This window comes from Uloborus diversus, chromosome 10 (genome assembly GCF_026930045.1).
Source record: "Uloborus diversus isolate 005 chromosome 10, Udiv.v.3.1, whole genome shotgun sequence".
In the NCBI taxonomy this organism is placed as follows: Eukaryota; Metazoa; Arthropoda; class Arachnida; order Araneae; family Uloboridae; genus Uloborus; species Uloborus diversus.
The window spans coordinates 9,150,260-9,170,846 of NC_072740.1; the positions used below are offsets into that span (position 1 = coordinate 9,150,260).

General features: G+C 32.6%; 1 protein-coding gene and 1 long non-coding RNA gene across 2 annotated transcripts in view; one reads left to right on the plus strand and one right to left on the minus strand.

Annotated features, from left to right (window-relative positions):
* LOC129231244 (intraflagellar transport protein 122 homolog) overlaps window positions 1–3,793 on the minus strand; it is an 87,699-nt gene extending 83,906 nt beyond the window's left edge. The window contains 1 exon segment of the mRNA XM_054865522.1: window positions 3,735–3,793. Within this exon segment, the coding sequence (XP_054721497.1) occupies window positions 3,735–3,793 (59 nt within the window).
* Window positions 3,794–7,139: 3,346 nt separating this feature from the next.
* LOC129231716 (uncharacterized) lies at window positions 7,140–17,789 on the plus strand. The gene is made up of 3 exons (XR_008581281.1): window positions 7,140–7,186; window positions 11,686–11,810; window positions 17,632–17,789. It is a non-coding gene; the product is annotated as an uncharacterized LOC129231716 (long non-coding RNA).
* The last annotated feature ends 2,798 nt before the right edge of the window (window positions 17,790–20,587 follow it).

Consider the following 20,587-nt stretch of genomic DNA (forward strand, 5'->3'; position numbering starts at 1 on the left):
AATTTTTCCAGCTTAAAATTTCCTCAAACACAAAACTTTTGCCTAAAATTTCCCCAAACTGTATTTAAGTCATATTACATTAAATGCATTGCCTCATTTTTGCAATACAAACAGCATTTTTGCATTTTGTGCAAAAATGCGATCGTAGCGGAAACGCTGTTCTACGGCGTTGGAGGTAGAATTTGCACAAAACTTACCAATAAAAGTTCATATTTTTCAAAGTTTAAATTAATCAAATGAGCCAATTTGTTTCTCAATACTTATATATCACCCAATCCAAAAAAAAGTGGACATGAGGATGAAAATTCAAATTTCATTCAATATGGTTGAAATTTTGCATACGCACTGTTAAAAGTATACTATTTCATATTTTATTGAAAAAAAATTTCATTTATGTCATTAACATTCTTATTTTAATTACTAAAGTGGAACTATATCAGTACGAACTAGACTGCACCAAAACTGCTTATGTTGCATGGTCTATTACAGCTGAACAAATAATTCTAGAAATCTATAAAGTTTCACACATAATCTGACATTCATTAGCAACAGTTTTTTCCTGAAGAGAAATGTCTACTAATCTTCACTACAAAAGGTAAGCATATTTGGTACAGATGTGATATACCCCCCCCCCCCCATTTGGCGACATCCGATTTTTTGCACAAAATTGAAATATTTTTCTCGCCAATGAGGCGATAAATTTTTAAGCATGGCATCCCTGGTGAAACTAACCTGTGGTTGGCAACGCGAAGGCAAACTTGTCCGAACTTGTTTACTTGGGTTCTTGGTTTTACGCAGGAGAGATACGTGTTGTTTTGTGCAATATACCTTACAGGAATGCTTATTTTGTGTTAGTTTAGATTCAGTAGTTGTGTTTTGAAGTAAAAACATTAGAAAATGCCAGTTTCTTCAAACTTGAAGGTTAATTAAAAGTTAACTCCAACGTGGTGTGTATCTATAACGCGCCATTGTCAGATGATGTTTTGATTGGACTGAGTGTGAGGATTTATACCATAAAAAGGTAAGTTCTTTATTTTAGAATTCACATAAAAATTCTCACTTCGGAAATTCTTTGTTTTTTACAAATCCTTGAGGGGTTCTTGTAGCTTTTAACTTTATTTTTACTGTATGTTAATTAATTTTACAAAAATAGTTTGGTTATTTTGTTCTAAAAGTTAATCCTTATCGATGCCACGAATTATTTAGACATTAACGTGCCTCCTTTAGGTACTGAATTTTAAGTTAACAATTGAAAGTTCTTTCGGTTGTACTCTTAAAAATGCTGAATTTTATTAATAAATCTGCACAATAATGGTGCATATTTCACACTTAAAACTGTCATTATTGTACACTGAACGGAAGGAGCCACCCTTGGGTGTACATACACATGAATATGCATAATATACATAAATATACATAATTGTGACCATACTCCGACTGTAATGTATATTAACAGTCGGAGGGATAACGGACCGAGCGAAGCGAGGTCCTGGCGAGCCCGAGGTCTCATAGTACTTTCGTAATGAGACCGAGGCAGGGCCGGCGAGCCGAGGTCTCATTACGAAAGTACTATGAGACCGAGGGCTCGTATCCCGGAGAAATGATGAAAAAAAATTAATGCATTAATTTCGACTTGTAATTAATACAATAATTTATTTCATTGTATTTTAATATGTTTACAAAAAACCCCGGCCCTGTACATTTTTGAAGCATATATTCGTGATATTTTTTGCTGTGCTTTTATGTTGTTTTTATATATATTGTGTTCTGAAGTGCTTTGATCATGTTTTTTTATCTGATTTTTTCCTGTTGGCGCTAAAAAAGCATCGCTAAGAACGATGTATGACGTATGTCGTCATACATCGTTTTCTTGGCGACGCTTTCTTGGCGCCAACAGGAAAAAGTCGCCAAGGGTGGGGTATATCACATTAGTTCCATACGTTTCTCTTCTATACGTTTTTATCAATTATACGTTTTTTAAATTGGTCCCTGGAGAGTTCAATATACATTAACCTATACTAATTATACGTTTTTTCATCTGTACTTTTTTCATACAGTCCCTTCAAAAAGGTATAGACGGTGCTTCACAGTACATGCTTTATGGTTTCTATTTTTTTCAAAAAAAAATCCATCCCAATATCTTTTTCAATTGTTACTTTTTAAAATGGACTTCACCTGTCATCTGCAGGACGCAATCTGAATCAATATGGTGAGGAATCCTCTACTGTGGTATGGGTGTGCCTGGAATGCAGTGACCATTGACAGAGGATGGTCTGTCGTCCACGAGTGGTTTTTTCAACTCAAAAGTTCATCCTATTGGTGGATGTGGCCTTCATGTTTTGTGTGCCAAGTGCTTGTGTGTAGACTTACAAGGGAATGAAAATTTTCCAATAGTTTTTCCTTGGAAATGTGGCATGCTGTTTAGGGTTGTTTATTGAGGACGTTTTAGAACTGAAATTTAGAGAAAACGAATAATGTGATATTTCTTGTTGATATATGTTGGGGGGGGGGGGGGGAAATATTTAACTTGCTTATGGGGATTTGATTTTATAAATGTTGAATGTTTGTTTTTCCTATTTATACTTATACATATGTTTTAAATAAAATGTTATTTAAATTGAAATTCAGTTTCCATTGCTTCATTTCTCCCGAACTTACCATTCCACATCCGTTGGTCCTTTTCCCGAGGGCCAACATCAACATCAGTTTTTTTAACCAGGGGTGCAAGAAATTTTTCCGGCTTAAAATTTCCTCAAACACAAAACTTTTGCCTAAAATTTCCCCAAACTGTATTTAAGTCATATTACATTAAATGCATTGCCTCATTTTTGCAATACAAACAGCATTTTTGCATTTTGAGCAAAAATGCGATCGTAGCGGAAACGCTGTTTTATGGTGTTGGAGGTAGAATTTGCACGAAACTAACCAATAAAAGTTCATATTTTTCACAGTTAAAATTATTCAACTGAGCCAATTTTTTCTCAAAACTTATATATGTAGGAACAATTTAAAAACCAATGGAAATCCTCAAAAAAGTTCAAAATTTATACATTAAAAAAAAATTGCCATTGTGTCGGACGTATATGAAAGGGAAACTGAAAATTTACTGGCATTGAAAATAATTGACTCAATTGCAATATGAAATTAAAAAAACAAATACTTGTGATTTTTTAATGAGTTTAGTTTTCTTTAGAACTTGGACAATATGCATAGCAATATTTAACAATTCATCAAAATGTCATTAAATATTTTTGAAATGTTATGGAACTAATTTATTCATTAATCACAACAACAAAATTATAACAGGAAAAAAAAACACCTGCCCTGTCAAAACTTTAATGTATGTGACTCTTTGCATGAATGATGCAACGAACTTATTTGAACAAATTTTAGCCTATCGGCAACGTATATAAAGATCTCTTTATAGCCGGCTGGGTTGAGGACAAACCCTTTGTTCCCCAAACACACAATGGAAATTTCTGAAATGACGAGCCTGTTGATGGGACCTAGTTTATTCTGTAAAAAGTATCTGCAGCATTCAAATAAAATAAAAAGGACTTTCATATGAACAAAAACAAAATTTGTACTTTTCAAAGACTTATAATTAATCGCAAAAGCATTCAATATGCATCTTTTTGTATACACAATCTGCACTTCAATTCCGGGAGCGATGATGCGCGTCAAATAATGCGTAAAAGTAATTGACATTAAGTAAGACAGAGAAAATTCAATACCATTGCGGATTTTCATCTTTGTCAAGAAGTTGTGCTTCCCACAAAGGATTTGGGCGCATTTTCTTTTCAAAATATCTATAGTCAACCGGACATTTGTATGTATAAATTCGGAGTTCAGCGTTCTTAGCAACAACCCTAGTTACGGTTAAAGATACATTTACCTAATCGCTTTATAAGTGAAGCGGGGCTATGTAAAAATATTTGTTTTCCAAAAAAAAAGTTATAATTATTTTTAAAAATTAAATGTAGTGAAAGAATGTGTAGTTATATATGGCATATTTAGTAAACTATGAGAAGAAAAATGTATTTCCATGTTTAAACTTTGGGACCGACTGTGCTTATATGATGTCATTGTGAGTGGGGACTCTTAAGGAAAGTATAACGCATCACTAACCTTGCGTTCGACGAACCTCACCGGTCTACCGGTGAGTAACCACTAACTAACCGTAGCGTTTTATGATCAATCGGTTAACGCACCGGTTACCATTCTTAGCAGTTGATTGGTTGATTGGAGCATTAGTTGTCACGTGACTAAATAACCGGTCGCTACCGGTCGTGCTCGTCGAACGTAAGCTAAGCAAGTATTTTCGTGGCTTATAAACACTTCTTTGTATTTACAAAAAATGTCTTTTGAAAGTTTTGAATACACGAAATAATTTGAAGCAAAGATAATCGTTTATTTGTCTCGAAAATCCTTCTTTTTATTTCTATTTCCTTGATTCCTCATCGGAAACCCACGAATGATCAAAATTAAGATCATGATGATCATTTTGATCAAAATTAAGATCATGATGTTCTTAGAGACTAATAGTCTGTTGACTAGTTTGCAGTATGGTTTCAGGAAAGGTAAATCCTGTACTACTAATTAATTGCATTTCTACGACAAGGTTACCTCAGCTTTAGATAACAAAAAATGTGTGGATGTTGTTTATATTGATTTTCAAAAAGCTTTTGACAAGGTACCGCATGTTGCTCTTCTCAGCAAGTTAGCTGACATTGGAATAGGAGGAAAAACTTTACTTTGGGTTAGAAATTGGCTTACTGGTAGGAAGCAAAGAGTAGTTGTGAGAGGAAATCATTCTAATTGGAGTGATGTTTTAAGTGGGGTTCCTCAGGGATCAGTTTTAGGGCCTCTTTTGTTTATTATATTTATGAATGACATCAATGAAAATATTTCTGGAAGCATGAATTGTTTTGCTGACGATGTAAAAGTTATGAGGATTGTCGAAAATGAGGAACAAGTAAAACAGCTGCAAGAGAATTTAGATCATATTACTAAGTGGGCAGATAAATGGGGTATGGCAGTTAATGTAGGGAAATGTCAAGTGCTACACTTAGGTCATGGAAATAAGCGTATGAGATATCGTTTACAGGGTTCAGTCATAAATCAGGCAGAAAATGTTATGGATCTGGGTGTCTTTATAAATCAGGACTTCAAGTTTAGTCAACAGTGCAGTAATGCTAGTAACAAAGCCAACAAAATGCTTGGGTTCATCAACAGATCTATTTCAAACAAATCTAAGAAAGTTCTTCTGCCTTTATATAGGAGTTTAGTAACCCCAGTAGCACAACAATTTGGGCCAATATCGGTCGAGTATTGGCCAAACCTGGCGTGCGTCGCCGTATGTCGGACGATTTTACCCGATTTTGGCCAATACTGGGCAGTATTGGCATCCCGATACTGAAAAAGTGAAAAGGCTTTATAAAACGTTTTTTTAAAAGGAAATTTTGTATTTAACATAAAGGTGGAACTGTTCTAAGACTTTTTCCAGTAGATTTGGTATTTGAAACCCCTGATTAAAGAAACTGACAGATCTCGCTATTGGCCGATCTAGTCCAATACTGTATAGGCTTGGCCAATTGATACTGGTCAAATCAGAAAAACTTAATCAACGGTTACTTTTCAGAACATTTCGTAATTTCCTCCCAAAAGAATAACAAGAATAACAGACATTTTGACGAAATTTAGCACTGCAAAAATATATTTGGAAATTTACGCTCCCTGTCTAATGTCCAATGCTGTCCGATACTCAGCAACATTGGCCACCTCAATTATTAAAGTGCATTCAAAACAGTTTTCTTGCAAAGCATTTTGAAATTTAATGCGTGGGTACAATTGGGAGAAGTTATTTTCCAATAATTTCGGAACCTATCATCCACGATAAAGTAATCTACGGTTTTCGTTTCATCCAACATTTGCCGATCTTATCCGATTCTATGCAGTATTGGCATTCTGAATTAAAATATTACTTTTAAAATAGTTTTTTTAGTGAATATCTTGTTCTGTAATGTGTTGATAATACTGGGAAAAATTATACTGAAATAATTTGGGAATCTATTATCCACAAAAACGAAACGTAAGGAGGTTCGGTTCTGCCGACATAGGCCGATCGCATCCGATGCTGCGCTGTATTGGTATTCTGAATTAGAAAATTACTTTTAAAACTTATTTTTTGCAAGACATTATAAATTTTTATACGTAGGTACAATGAAAGAAAGTCATTTTACAATAATTTATCGATCTATAATACACGATAACGAACTGTACAGCGTTTATCTTCTGCCGACATTGGCCGATCGCATCCGATGCTGCGCTGTATTGGGATTCTGAATTAGAAAATTACTTTTAAAACTTATTTTTTGCAAGACATTATAAATTTTTATACATAGGTACAAAGAAAAAAAGTCATTTTACAATAATTTATCGATCTATAATACACGATACCGAAATGTACAGCGTTTATCTTCTGCCGACATTAGCCGATCGCATCCGATACTGTGCTGTATTGACAGTCTGAATTAGGAAATTACTTTCAAAACATATTTGTTGAAAGGCATTTTGAATTTTAATGTGTAGGTTCAATCAAAAAAACTCATTTTACAATAATTTATCGACTTATATAATCCACGATACAATGTACGGCGTTCACTTCTGTCGACATTGGCCGATCGCATCCAATACTATGCTGTATTGACATTCTGAATTAGAAAATTACTTTTAAAACATTCTTTTTGCAAGACATTTTGAATTTTAATACGTAGGTACGATAAAAAAAGTCATTTTACAATAATTTATGGATTTATAATACACGATACTGAAATGTTCGGCGTTTTTATCTTCTGCCGACATTAGCCGATCGCATCCGATACTGTGCTGTATTGGTATTCTGAATTAGAGAATTACATTCAAAATAGTTTTCCTATTGGATGTTTGCTGCTTCTAATAAGCGGATAAAATTGATAAAAATTATTCTGAAATAATTTAGGAATCTATTGTCCCCCGATAAAGAAATGTATGGAGTTTCGCTTTTGCCGACATTAGCCAATTCCATTTGATATTGTGCTGTACAGCCAGCGCTCTCTGATGACGCATGCGCAGAGCCGGGAGTTCTCTCGCTCCGCTCCGTCGAAGGACGCCATCGCTGTATTTGCTTAGTTAACTCGTTCTGTGGGTAAGTTTGAAATCGTTTTGTATATTGAATACAATTGCAAATTTCTTTAAAGTAGAATTTGAAATGTGTTATACTTTTTGCATTCACTCTTTGTTCAATACACATAGTGTTCTGAATACCCGAAAAACCTTCCAAATTTGCTTGTGCTGTGTTTGTTTTATGATGTCAATAGCGTGGGGGGGGGGAGGCATTCAGAGCCGGCCTTAAGCCGATTAGAGCAAAAAGACCCAATTGGGCCCCGCGCCAGCAGGGGCCCCGCTCTAAAAAGTCTTTTTTTCCCTTTCTCCTGAAAATAAATAAGAAAAAAAGAAAAGAAAAAGTTCAAATGAACTTTACTGATATTTATTATAATACGCTTAAGTGATACTACTTAATTTGATAGTATGGAGCTATTTTCAGTTCGATTAATGGATTTAGGGAGAGTTTCTTGTCTATGTCCAAAGCCGTACCCACTGTACCCCATTAATTCCGATCTAGAGAAAGGGACTAGGTAGTGTGGAACCAATGGACAAATTTTTAATGGTTATCGGCAATTAATACGGTGAGCATTAACATACAGGTCAAGGGGCCCTGTCCCAGGACCGTACTATCTCATGGGCAATGCAGGAATTTACCCAAAGCCCCGAAAGTTTAGGAATTCTCAAAGGTTTTAGTTCAGGAATTCCCCATTTTCATTTATTTCACTTAATATATTTACTTTTATTATTTTTTTTATTTTTTCATCTTTGTTGAAAAAAAATGCCAAAACTCAGCAGCAATGACAATTTCTCTAGTATACAATTAAAACTAAAGTAGGTACGTTTCTAAAAAAAATAATTAAATAAATAAATAGTTTAATAAATAAAAGACTTCAAATAGTGCTTGCTTAATACGTGTAAAACATTTCTATAACCATTCTAAAGAGAACAAATTGCTTATTGCTTTCATTCCTCTCATAACGTTATACATTTAGCCTGGAATTTGGTTTTTAAATATTCAATGTCTACAAATTTCTAGGGCCAGCCATCAAATCCTGACATTTCTCCTAATGTAAACGAAGGTAACTTAAAATGCTTTTTTAAGACTTCAATTTCAAATAATTTCAGGAAGAGGCTACCATAGAACGCCCACCCTTACCTCAACTTTACCACCAAAGACTAATTACATCACGAAGTTTTCAGTTTCAAAGCATTTCCAATCAAGGAGGATTCATAAATTTCACAACGCCCTCCCCTTCTCCCCTAACATCTCCAAAAGTAGTCTAAAATAGTGTTTTTACGATTTAAATTTCGAAACATTTCCAGCGGAAGGTCTCTGAACACCTCTTTCTAATGACCCTTTTTCTAAGCCTCAGCACAATAGCTTAAAATTTCGCATTTAGAAAATATTGCCACGAGAAAACCCTTGATTTCTTCCCTTTCCATGAATAGCCTAAAATTGATTTCATTTTCGAAAAAGATTCCGGGCAGAGTTTCCTCCCTTGTCCTCTATCGTTACCAAACAGGGCTTTAAACTGCGTTTTTAACTCATCAATATCGAAAATTTTGTGAAGAGTCGCCGAATCTTCTAACGTCACACATCACTAATGATAGTTTAAAATAGCGCCTTAAATCCTTGAATTTTGAAAGTTTTCTGCAGGCGATCACCAAATTCCCTTTCTTCATCTTCATCAAACATTACCCAATTGGAACTACAATTTCGGGAAAAATTTCTGAGAGAAACGCCCAATTTCTTTTCGTTATCAAAATTAGCCTCAACTTATCCTAAATTTGCAAAAGTAATTATCTAAGTAGAAACCTCCGCCCCCTCTCCCTTAATTTTACAAAAAAAAAAAGACCTCATTTGCGGTTTCAGAGGCCAGTTTTGAAGACTCCTCCGGGGACCGTACGCGGTTTATCTAACTTCTAACTCCCTCCTCATTTCCGTTTGAAAACTGCTCAGAAAAAAAAGACTTCAATTTTGAAGAATTTCCAAGAGGAGGTCTCCCATTCCCTGCAACTCCGTTCTACTTTCGACATCAACAAAGACAGTCCAAATTTTCTTTTTTAGAATTGAAAAATTTCGGTGAATTTTACTTTTCCGTCAAAGCAATAAATTGCGCACATAGGCGGCTCGTACGTATGGGAGGGGAAGGGGGAGAAACCGCCCCCTTACTTTTCAGAGTTAAAATTAATGATCTATAGGAAAATGATTTTTTACTGGGTGGATTGATTTTTGGAAGCCACATTCCACATGTTTTGGAGATTATTTAATCATGTTGAAATCCCGTAATAAAGTCCGATTTTACAAAAAAAAAAAAAAATCAGCACCAGTTGCACCGTTTCCTTATCCCCACACTTCTTTTGACCCACCACTTTTTTTGTGCACCTGCCGCCTAGGATAGTGCATAAAGAATTTCAGAGCTACTTATCTTACGTTCCTATAAAACTAACACATATTTTTGTGGCCATTCATTCATTCATTTCTCAATAAATAAATGAATGAATCAAAATAAAAAGTGATGTAGCAACTTGATGGAAGACGGATAATTGCAGTAGTTTCGAATAATTGCTCGCCGCGGAAAAATCGACGCTATTTCTTCAAATTTGTAATCATTCTATAAAGGGCCTCGCCAGAATTCTCCAATCGGGCCCCGCTTGTGCTAAGGCCGGCTCTGGAGGCATTTCAATTAAAACTTTTTAGCATGTGCTATCCTTTATTATAAGTCGTTCCTTTTCACGTTTTGAGAATCGAGCTATATATTAACGTTATCGCTAACACTTAGAAAAAAAAAGGACGCCCGAAGTTTTGCTTCGTTTTATATTTTCGTATCTTGCACAGAATTCATATATAGTACAGGGAAATTGCATTTTAGCTGTTTTCAGGTATCGAGCAAGATAAAAACATATAAAATATTCTTTTTTTCCCTTGAAAATTCTTCCCGTGCTCTTGAAGAAATAAGTTAGAATATAGTTAGAATAATTGTCATTTACTGTCAAGTATAACGCTTTTTTGGTGGGCAATATAAGTATTTTATTTTTGTCAACAACCAGTTAATATATTTAACAATTCAGTTTTGAATCAGATATGTACAATTTCTGAACATTTTGAGGCTGCGAGGAAAAAAGATGGAAACTTTGATTCTTTACAAACATTTTTTTTTAAACAGTGATGTTTTGATGAAAATAATTTCATGAATTCACAAATATTTTCAATAGTTCAAGTGCATATAACATATTTTTTTTCAAGGAAATCCAAACTCAGGAAATGGATAGGTACCGTGGCAAAAGAGGGTTGTAGTAAGTTTGCTCTCTGACGCTGTTTTTTTTTTTTTTTTTTCTGGTGCACTTAACAGTAGTTGGCATTTGATATCAGTTTAAGAAAGTAAAGGTATTGAGTTATTAAAGTAAGCATGAATAGTATCTTTATCTCTGTTGTGCTGTGTATTTTCTCTATTGCGATTCCAGCGGTTGTATACTAAATTGTTCAAAATTGTATGTAATATTAAATATTTATTTGCAATTAGATATATTTGTGATTTGTGCTTATCCAAGTTATTTAAAATAATTGCAATATAATGGCTGGAAGTGAAGAGATATTTAATTCTATAATAATTGCTTAAAATTGTATCTGTAAAAATTATAACCACGAAAGATTACATAATCTAAAAGGTTACTTATTACATCATCCTATTTGCTGGAGTAGTAATTGCTTGAAATACACTGCCAGCTCAGTCAATTCCAGCCGAGGACTGCAGTTTCGTGCTTATTAGCACACATCAGCCCGGCATAGGACAAACTGAGCTGGAGGCGGTAACTTACTGAATAGTAATTGCTTGTTAGTATTTTAAATAAAAAGCATATATGCCTTCAAGATTTTGATGCATAGAAAAATGCTCAACTAACTACATAGATTTGAGGAAAAAAAGAAATCTCTTCAACTAACAAAATCTCTATAATAGCATATTATAGTATATGTTGTTATTATATTTTCTTATTTTCAAAAACAAAATTTGAAATGTTTTAATATTTGCTATTTTATATCTAAATGTGAAAAAGATAATTTATAATTATGAAGAGTATTTTGATATTATGGCAAATATGAGTTTAATGTGAACTTCTCATTAATATCTTTCAGTAATTTGATTTGTTTGCATCTGTTAAAAAAATTGACTCTTTTGATTACATAATTTTTAATTTTGTCTCAAGAATTATAGTTCTAGGTTAGGAACTTAACTTTAATAAAAGTTTAAATAGTTGTACAAGACTTTCAGTTGTATGTTGCCATGGTTCGCTGATATAGGTATATCTATATATGATATTTTTCATATTTATTTTTGGAACTAGGCACTGGTTTCATATTTATTTTTGGAACTAGTACTAATGCACTGTAATTTGGTAAAAAATAAAATGCATCCTTGAAACATAATAGTAATGTTTATTATTTAGGTTTGTTTAATTACTGCCTTTTTTAATATCTATGTGATTTTCCCTGCCAGAGGTTCAAGTTGTGCCGCCCTTATGACCTCTTGATCTTTTCAGCCGGGAATCCTCTCTCATCAGGCTCTAGAGATGAATGATACCTGTTTGTCCACACAACAGAGGATCTTCGACCGTCTGGCTTTGAACCCGCAACCCTTTTGTCCACTTCACTGATTTATGATTTGGTAAGTTTGCTCAATAATAAAGTCAATTATAAAAAGTTTTTGTACCGCGATTTTTTTAATTTTCTGTCGGAGCAGTGATAAAAACCTTCCAATTGGGAAAACATAAAATTAGAGCAATGGCTAAAATGTACACATATTGATAAAAAATAGACTCTTGTCCAATATTGAGAAAAATGTGTAGTCTTTACTTTTTTTTTTGGTTTTTGGATGCAATTTCACTTATAGCAGAATCTGTCCTAACATTTTTTGCAAATTTACTTCTTGGTTGGCAATAATAAATTAAAATAGCTTTCTAGTTTTTTAAAATAAAAAACATTTACCTGTTTTTGGAAATGTTAAAGCATTTCCATGTAACATAGTAAATTTATCTATGTTTAGAAAAATTATTAAGCTGAAACAAATCATCTAAATTGATAATTTCTTTCCTGATACATGATTTGATAGGTGATCAATCATAGATCAAGAATCTTGTATTTGGGTCATTCCAAAGTTAATGCAACATTTAATGTCGAAGACTTTTAAATTGTAGGGTAGTTTCTCAAAAGGTGGGAACTAAAACTTTGCTTTTGAGCCATTTTTAAAATTTTGGAATTTGAAATCAATTTTGCCTTTATTGCATGGCATGTATACCTAGAACATCATACACAAACATAAAAAGACAGCAGGTATTTATGCAATTTAATAAATAGCAAATTTAATGATCGGTCTGTAGGTAACAGATTTTGGACATACAGTTGTCCGGTAGGTAACAGATTTTTATCTATTTTTAAATTCTGCAATGAAAAATAGAGGATTTATGAAGTACATGAGTGACCTTATATACTGGTCTTAAAATAATGAAATTTTGTTATGGTTTTGTAGAATCCGAAAAAAAACCCCCATCCATTTTGCCAGCGCAGGTGATCAAGTCGCCAAAACCGGCTCTGTTGGCGAAAGCCTGAATACCTCTCTGGTAACCCTTTGCATATCGTATGCTGTGAGTTGTCGCCAATTGGGGTTTGCTTGGCAATTTTTGCTGCCTTTGTTTACTATTCGTTACTTCATAACTTGAGTTTCTACTGTTATTTAAGTAATGTTTAATGCATAATGTATTAATTGTGCAAAATAGCAATGTATTAAAGAAATTAACATTATAATAGCCTTTAGTAAGGTTACAAGACAGAAGATCATATTAATATATTGAATATATGGACAGAATTATCGGCGTCTAGATCGTAACGCAATTTGGACATCTCACATATATGTTTAAGAAAAATGATTTTGCTTCAAAGATACTGCATAAAAACATATGAAAACACTTTAAAATGATTAACAATTGATTTTGAGGATCAAAAAATACCTTTAAAATATATAAATCATATATTTAGTACTCAAATAATAGCATTGTCAAAATTGTAACTTTTGGACATACATGAAACTTCCAACTTCCTTCTTTTTTTAAAATTTTTTACACAATAAATAATCTGTCTTTAATTTTTCAATTTGTAGGAAATATTATCAAAAAAATATTCAGTTTGAGATTTATACCCTTAATTTTGTTTTGAAACGGTTGGAAATAATTTTAAAAAAAATTTTTTGATGGTACATTTGCTCAGTTAACGTTTTGAAAGTCCAAAATTGTGCCTTTTAGCAAAGAAAATATATTTTTAAGGGTATTTGAAGAGCATTTTTTCCATAATTTTTAATGTATTTAACAATTATTTCCATTTATCATTAACATTCCATAATTTTATTTTTCCATAATTCTTGCCTCTATACAGTATTATTATTTAACTCAAAAATTTTTGAGTCAATTAAAATGAAAGTTGTTTTGTGTTGAAGCTTCAAAGTTGAGGTCTGTGTTTGCTCCCACCTTTTGAAAACTGCCCTGTAACCTTTTCCCAAATTTTAAACCAAAGTTAAATGTAAACATTAAAAATGATAGGTCTGACATATTTTTCATTGATACATTACTAAAATTAAGTACATTTTTTACTTTTTGAATGGGGTTATTGAAATTGTGTCCTATAAAAAAAACCATGTCCCAACAGCACTTTATTTTTAAACCTTATTTTTTTTCATGTTATTAATTTTTTTTAAATATGTTTCTTTTTCTTTTCAACTCATTATTAACATATTATACTAACATGTTTTTAAAATAAAATTTCAAATTTATTTTTATTTTATGGTAGAAAATCTTTTGTCTTCTGATATTTGTCTCCTGTGATACTGCCTCCTTACTTCTTTAATTATTATAATAAGAATGTGTTACTTAAATATTGTCAACGATAGCTATGTACTTCTACAAGTTATTAATGTAAAGTAGCCATTTTTTTCACATGTGCTATTTTGAAGAGTTCCAGGTGAGGAAAAAAGAACTTTAGACATAGGTGTCTTTTTTATGTGTCCCCTGTGTTACTATTAAATTATAGAAAGGTTTAATTATTTTATTGTTTAACCCATGTTAAAACTTTCAGGTTGAGTTTGAAGGAAAAAAATCATATACTTCTGCAGTATTTCCATTAATACAAGGGGAATTTTTAATATTTTGTCCCCTGTGTTACCTGGATGTTGGTAACACAGGAGACAACAAAGTAACATAGGGGACTTAATTGTTTCTAAGCTTGCTATGTAGTTAAATTTTAAAAGAAAAAAACATATTTAGGTTGAAAGAACATGCAGTATTTTAAATTATATGAAAAATATGTCTGTTTAATATAATTAAGTTAAGAAATTGCAAATGTTTCTTTGGTTACAACCAAATTTTATCACAGATAGATAAACAAAACAAAGGAGGACTAAAAGGCACATTTTTCTTCTCTTAAATTCTATTCAGATTTCTGTTGTAAGAATTTTTATCTCTTTCGGAGTTATCATTATATAAGTTCAGTTTTGGTACTTGGAAAAGAGCACTAGTTTTTTTTTTTTTTTTTTTTAATTTCAAGAAGGGTGTAGTGTTTAAAATAAGAAACAGGTTTTTACCTTAATGTTACTTTCTTAAAGACCTGCTTAACCTACAACAATGAGATTTTTAGTAAATTTGCCCTCTCTTTGTTGCAGAGTGCCAAGTATTTTTCAAATCTGCATATTTTATATTTAATGTTAATTAGTAATGAATTGACTTTATATATGTATATATATATTCATTTCTAGTTTAATTTTTTTTCCCTGGTTATTGTCAATTTTAAACAAGTTTGTAATCGTAAGGCTGATGCATATGGTCACAAGAATTATGAATTAAAATCAACAAGTTTTAAATTTAACTTCTGAATATTTTCCTTTACATTAAAATTACTTTGACAGTCTGAATTAATTTTGTACTGTGTACAAATTATAACTTTCAATGTATTTAAAAAAGTATATTTGTTTATCGATTATTGAACATTTAAATTTGTTTTCTATTTCGAAATTATTTTCTACATCTGATGACTTTTTCAAAACTTATTTTCGGCATCGATTTATTTCTGCATCTGGCAACTATTTTGAGGGCTTTTATATCATAGACTACTAGAAGCAATTATTTTAATAGCTGAAGTCAGTAGTAGCCCTGAGGAGATTTTGTTTTCATGAAAAATAGTGTTTATAGTAAAACTAGTATCAGATTGTCTTAGTAAATTCAACAATAGTGCACGATTGAGAACTTTTGATTGTGAAGTATCTTTATTTGAATGATAAAGAAAATAGATGACTTGCTTTAATACTCATTGTATTTTGAACTTATTCAAGCCTAGAAATATATCTTTCTATTCTAAATATTATTTAGAATATAAAAAAATATTTCTATAAAATAATATTACAATTATTTTTAAAAATTAGAAGAATTAGCATCTAAAGCCTCTAGGATTTCTTTTCCTTTTTGCTTGTCAAATACAACAATTAGAATTGTGAGCAAAAATGAGAAGTTTTATGGAATCTGATCTTAATTTAAGAAATGTATTGATCCTCAAAAATCCATACTCTGAACAGTAGTTTGATAGATCATTTTTGAAAGTAATAAAATTAACAATTTATGCAGAATAAAGTACTTAATGATAAAATAGATTTTTTCTATTTAATTCAATCTAAATTTAATGGTGGTAAGCTAAATCTAAAATAAAAATTTCTTCAAAGTGATTTTCTTATACATTTAATCTGTATTGAATTTCTATCACCTGTAAATATTCTGCTGTAATTACTTACCTTAGGATTGTACTACATAAATTTGTTTGATATTGAACCTATAAGTCTTCTCTCTTTCTGTTTACTACAACAGAAGTACACAACCATTCAAAGAAAATCATGTATATCCGCAAATCAAGTTATGCGTAATTTTTTCATTTTGTAATTTAAAAATACTTGCTAAAATAATACGAGGGATAATGTGTTTGTATATGAGTTATTTTACAGTGTCTAATAATTGCAAGGGTAATGGGGGCTACCACTAAAAGCCCACAGTGGTCCACGAGCAACCTTCATGTGATCTGCAAACATTTTAGTTGATGGTGAACAGCATCATTTTTGTAGCTGAAATTAAATTTATCAAAAAAACTTTTGGAATCATATGATTTCATCACACATAATTGTTGTAAAAAAAATATCTCCATTGTATGTGGTGTCATTTATCGGTTTGGGGAAAGGGTATAAGTTGAGAACTTTTCCCTCCCCCCAAGCCGAAAAAAAAAATGTAGGAATCTGCGAGAATTTTTTTGAAAATATAAATTTGCCAAAGTAAAGAGTCTTATCAAAGAGTAAGACATGATTTGGAAAATGTTTAGTTACTGCTATAATCAGCAGTGAAATAATTAGATGTCTTTAACCATCTCCACTGGAGCAGCAAGAATTTTAACCTGAATGGGAGGGGAGGTCTATAGTCTTGATGTGTTTAATTTTATCTAATTGGTAGCAAATTGCTAACTCTACCGTTTCTACAGTAATAAAATTAGCAGTATATGTTGAAGCTAAGAACTCTGGAGAGAGTTTGACCTTCAAACCATTCTTGTTGCACCACTACTTATGTCAGATTAACTACCAATTAATTTGCAATACCCTCATTTTACACAGATTTCATTACACACAGTTTAAGATCTGACTCCGTTATTTCATTTTATATGGATGAGTTTTGATTTATGCAGATGCAACATTAAAATGCATCAAGTGTTTCAAAATTTTCATATTTCAAACTTCTAAGATTGTAGATAACAAATGATTTGGCATGCTTATAAGGGAGCTTGAGCCATTGGAGACATTTTTAGAGCTCTTTTCAGAAGTAATGTTATTAAACTCGCACAATTCATAGCTCACTTGAAAAAAAGCTTTTAGAAGTGACAAATAAGAACAAAACCAACAACAATACCAACATTGATGATACTCGACCGAAAGCTTCCACATTTAAATTTTGAGCCATATTTTGACAGTGGATCTTTCTGATTTGTGTTTATAAAGGAAGATCCCATCATGGAAATGATGCAAGTGACCATGGATGTGCTCATGCCCCACAAAGGAAAAGCCCTGCATAGAAAAATGACTGCCAAAGGAATATCATAAACAGCTCTTATTCATATTCCCTAAGTTAATTCATATTTTCTTCATATCCATTGTGTATTTGTATTGGAATTAGTACATATTTTTTATCAATGGAACATAACCTAACCTATTTTAACATTACTGTTAAGTCTTCATTTACACAGCGTTTCTGTGGAATGTAACCCCTGCAAAAAACGAGAGTCCATTGTATGTAGTTTACAATTTACATGTTGGTTATAAGTAATAATCCTTACTAAGTGTTTGCTTTGCACATTGCAGAGTTTTAAAAAAAGTGTAATTTTATTTTAAGTGACTGCTTTTTTTCTCTCTCTCTCTTTAGCAAGTGTAAAAATTAAGTGGGATGCTGCGAATACAAATGCTATCAGCCGCAGAATCGGCATATACTTGCTGGAGCTGTAGACTGGGATCATCGGTCTCACAGTATCAAATAAAGGACACTGAATGGTCGAAACGAAGACAAAAAAGTTGATAATATGTAAACACAATATATATGTATGTTTTTTACATATTACCTAGCTGATAGTATGTAAAAAAAATGAATAAAAATTTTTTCCCCAATGAACTTGTAAATATATAAATTGTTCCTTTAAGAAAAAAATAAGCATTTTGATTATATCATTTATATGAACGAATGAGCGAACAAAAACATTTATGATGGAAATACTGTCAGTGGGAAGAACTATCATGCTTAAATCTGATCCTTACTCTTAACAATAATGAATCTTAATTTCCCACAATCTTAACATTTGGCATAAAAAAAGTAATTTGCTGCTCATTAAAAATGATAAAAAGTGAAAGATATTACTGTCAGTAATCTAGTTATAAAATAAATGATAAACCGTCAATTTTCCTCTAGTCTAGTTATCGTAGCCGTAAATTATGTCGTTTTAAGACAGAAAGGTCGAGGGACCTTTGACCAGTGCGCTAGGAATAAAACAAACGCACAGTTTTGTGCCACTTCTCAGTAAAGACGAATTCCGTTATTTGAAAAAAAAAAAAAAAAAAATCGTCACACAGATTTCCATCCTTCAACTAAAAGAGGTAAAACAAAACCCTAAAACTGATGGATGGAAGGCTGTATGCCGATTTTTTTTAAGACTGAATTCTGTTTTAGCAGTATTGCCCAACACTGGCTAATAGCTATATATAATGGGCCAGTGTCACCTGGCCTCATTGGCCAGTATTGGCTCGAGTATCGGCCAATGCTGCAAAAGAGATTGCTACCCGGTATTGGCCAATTTAGTTCTGCCGGTACTGGCCAATGCTGGCATCAAGTATTGCCCAATATTGTTAAAAAGTCGACCGTTCGACGCTGGCCAACCCAACTTTAACCGATATTGGCCAAAACTCGCTCCGAGTATCTGCCAATACTGGGGGAAAATTACCGGCCAACATTAGCCAATTTTGATTTGCCAGTATTGGCCAATACTGGCAACGAGTATTGCCCAATATTGTAAAAAAGTTAGCCGTTTTACGCTGGCCGACCCAGCTTTACCCGATATTGGCCAATCTACCAAACACCGTGGTTATGACATTGGCCGATACTGCTGTGCTGCTGGGGAAAGACCTCATTTGGAGTATGCTGTTCAGTTTTGGTCGCCTTATCTGAAGAAAGATATTTTTGTATTGGAAAGGGTTCAAAGAAGGGTAACTAAATTAGTAAGGGGACTCTCAGATTTAGATTATGATACCAGACTTAATAGGCATAACATGTATAGCCTGGAGCAAAGGAGAGTCAGAGGGGACATGATTCAGTTATTTAAATTTATCAAAATGAAAGATGTAAATGGATTAAATTTTTGCGGGGAAAGCAGGACAAGGGGTCATTGTTTTAAGCTATTTAAATCTCAGGCTAACTTGGAAATCAGGAAAAACTACTACTTTAGCAGGGTCGTGGGCACTTGGAATAGCTTACCGGAAGAGGCGGTAATGAGCAAGGGAGTGGATAGCTTTAAGAGGGCCATTGATCTTCATTGGGGACTAATTAATTGACTTGGACCAGCCTAGCTGGGCCCAGAGCCTGTTGCTGGTCGTCACATTTGTATTTGTATTTGTATTAATGCATTCGGAAACAAGGATTGGTCGCCTCGGTACCACCACCGGAAGTGTTTTCCAACGCTTGCGGTCTAGTCTAGTGTTTATCGCGTATATATTCTTGTTGGTTCAGCTGTCTGCGATCTATAGACACATGGAGTGTTTTAAAATTACGAATAAAACATCTGAACCAGAAAAAATATTCAAAACTCAAAAGCAACTTCGGAATGAAGAATTTCAAAGGGGAAAAAAATAGAACAAGTTGCGTGATGAAAAAGTTAGAATTAATATCAAAGTTTCTTCATTTCCCCTTCCTCCCGAAAAGCGGACACCTTCTCAAGTTATTAGCTATCAATCCTCGTAGTTGTATTGTCTTTGGAATTGTACATCACTGTCACTTGTCCCATCAGTTGAAAATACTTCGTGGGAAGAAAGGCTCTTTGTGGTGGTTTCACAGCGTGACTTTTCCATCAGTTCCTACCCATATTGCTAATCAGTTCGTTTTTTTTTTTGGATATCATGTTCAGTCTACAGCGCAACCTTTCTAGCAGCTTTAGTTTTTGGAAACATTTCCTCCGATTTCGACTGATTAAAAAAGTTTGATCATAGCCAATAACTTTTATTCTTCTGCAGAATAAATAAATTACAGAACATATAGTTCTTTTTAATACATGTTTTCCTTTTTCATAAAGTTATTGAAAAAGGCTATAATAAAATTATAAAACATTCTTTTTTTAGAAATATTCACAATTTTTTTAGATTTTTAAGAGGCATATTTTAGAATTACAGAAAATCAGAAAATATATCTCTGTACATGTGTTTAAACCTATCTATGTCTGTATCCCATCTATCTATCTATTTATATCTCTATATTTTTCTAATTTCTTTAAGAAAAGGTAAATATTGCCAAAACGTAGTAGCTCAACTTATTACAGCCAGACTATACATAGCACAACACACAGCATTTTTTTTTATTTATTTATTTAATCTCATCCTTAACTGAACTCTTCCTTAAATTTTCATTGTTAGAGACTTCTAACGATTGTCGCGAGGCAGACAAACTCAAAACTTCTTATTTCATTATTTTAATAAATATAAAGATAGATATGTATGCATAAAAAATATTGCTTTGAGCGTGAGTGACATGTTGTTCAGAAGAAAATTAGAAAATGCTGTTTTGTGATTACATATTTAGAAGTGCAAATTTGTAATATATTACTAGTAGTGATGTTCCGGATATC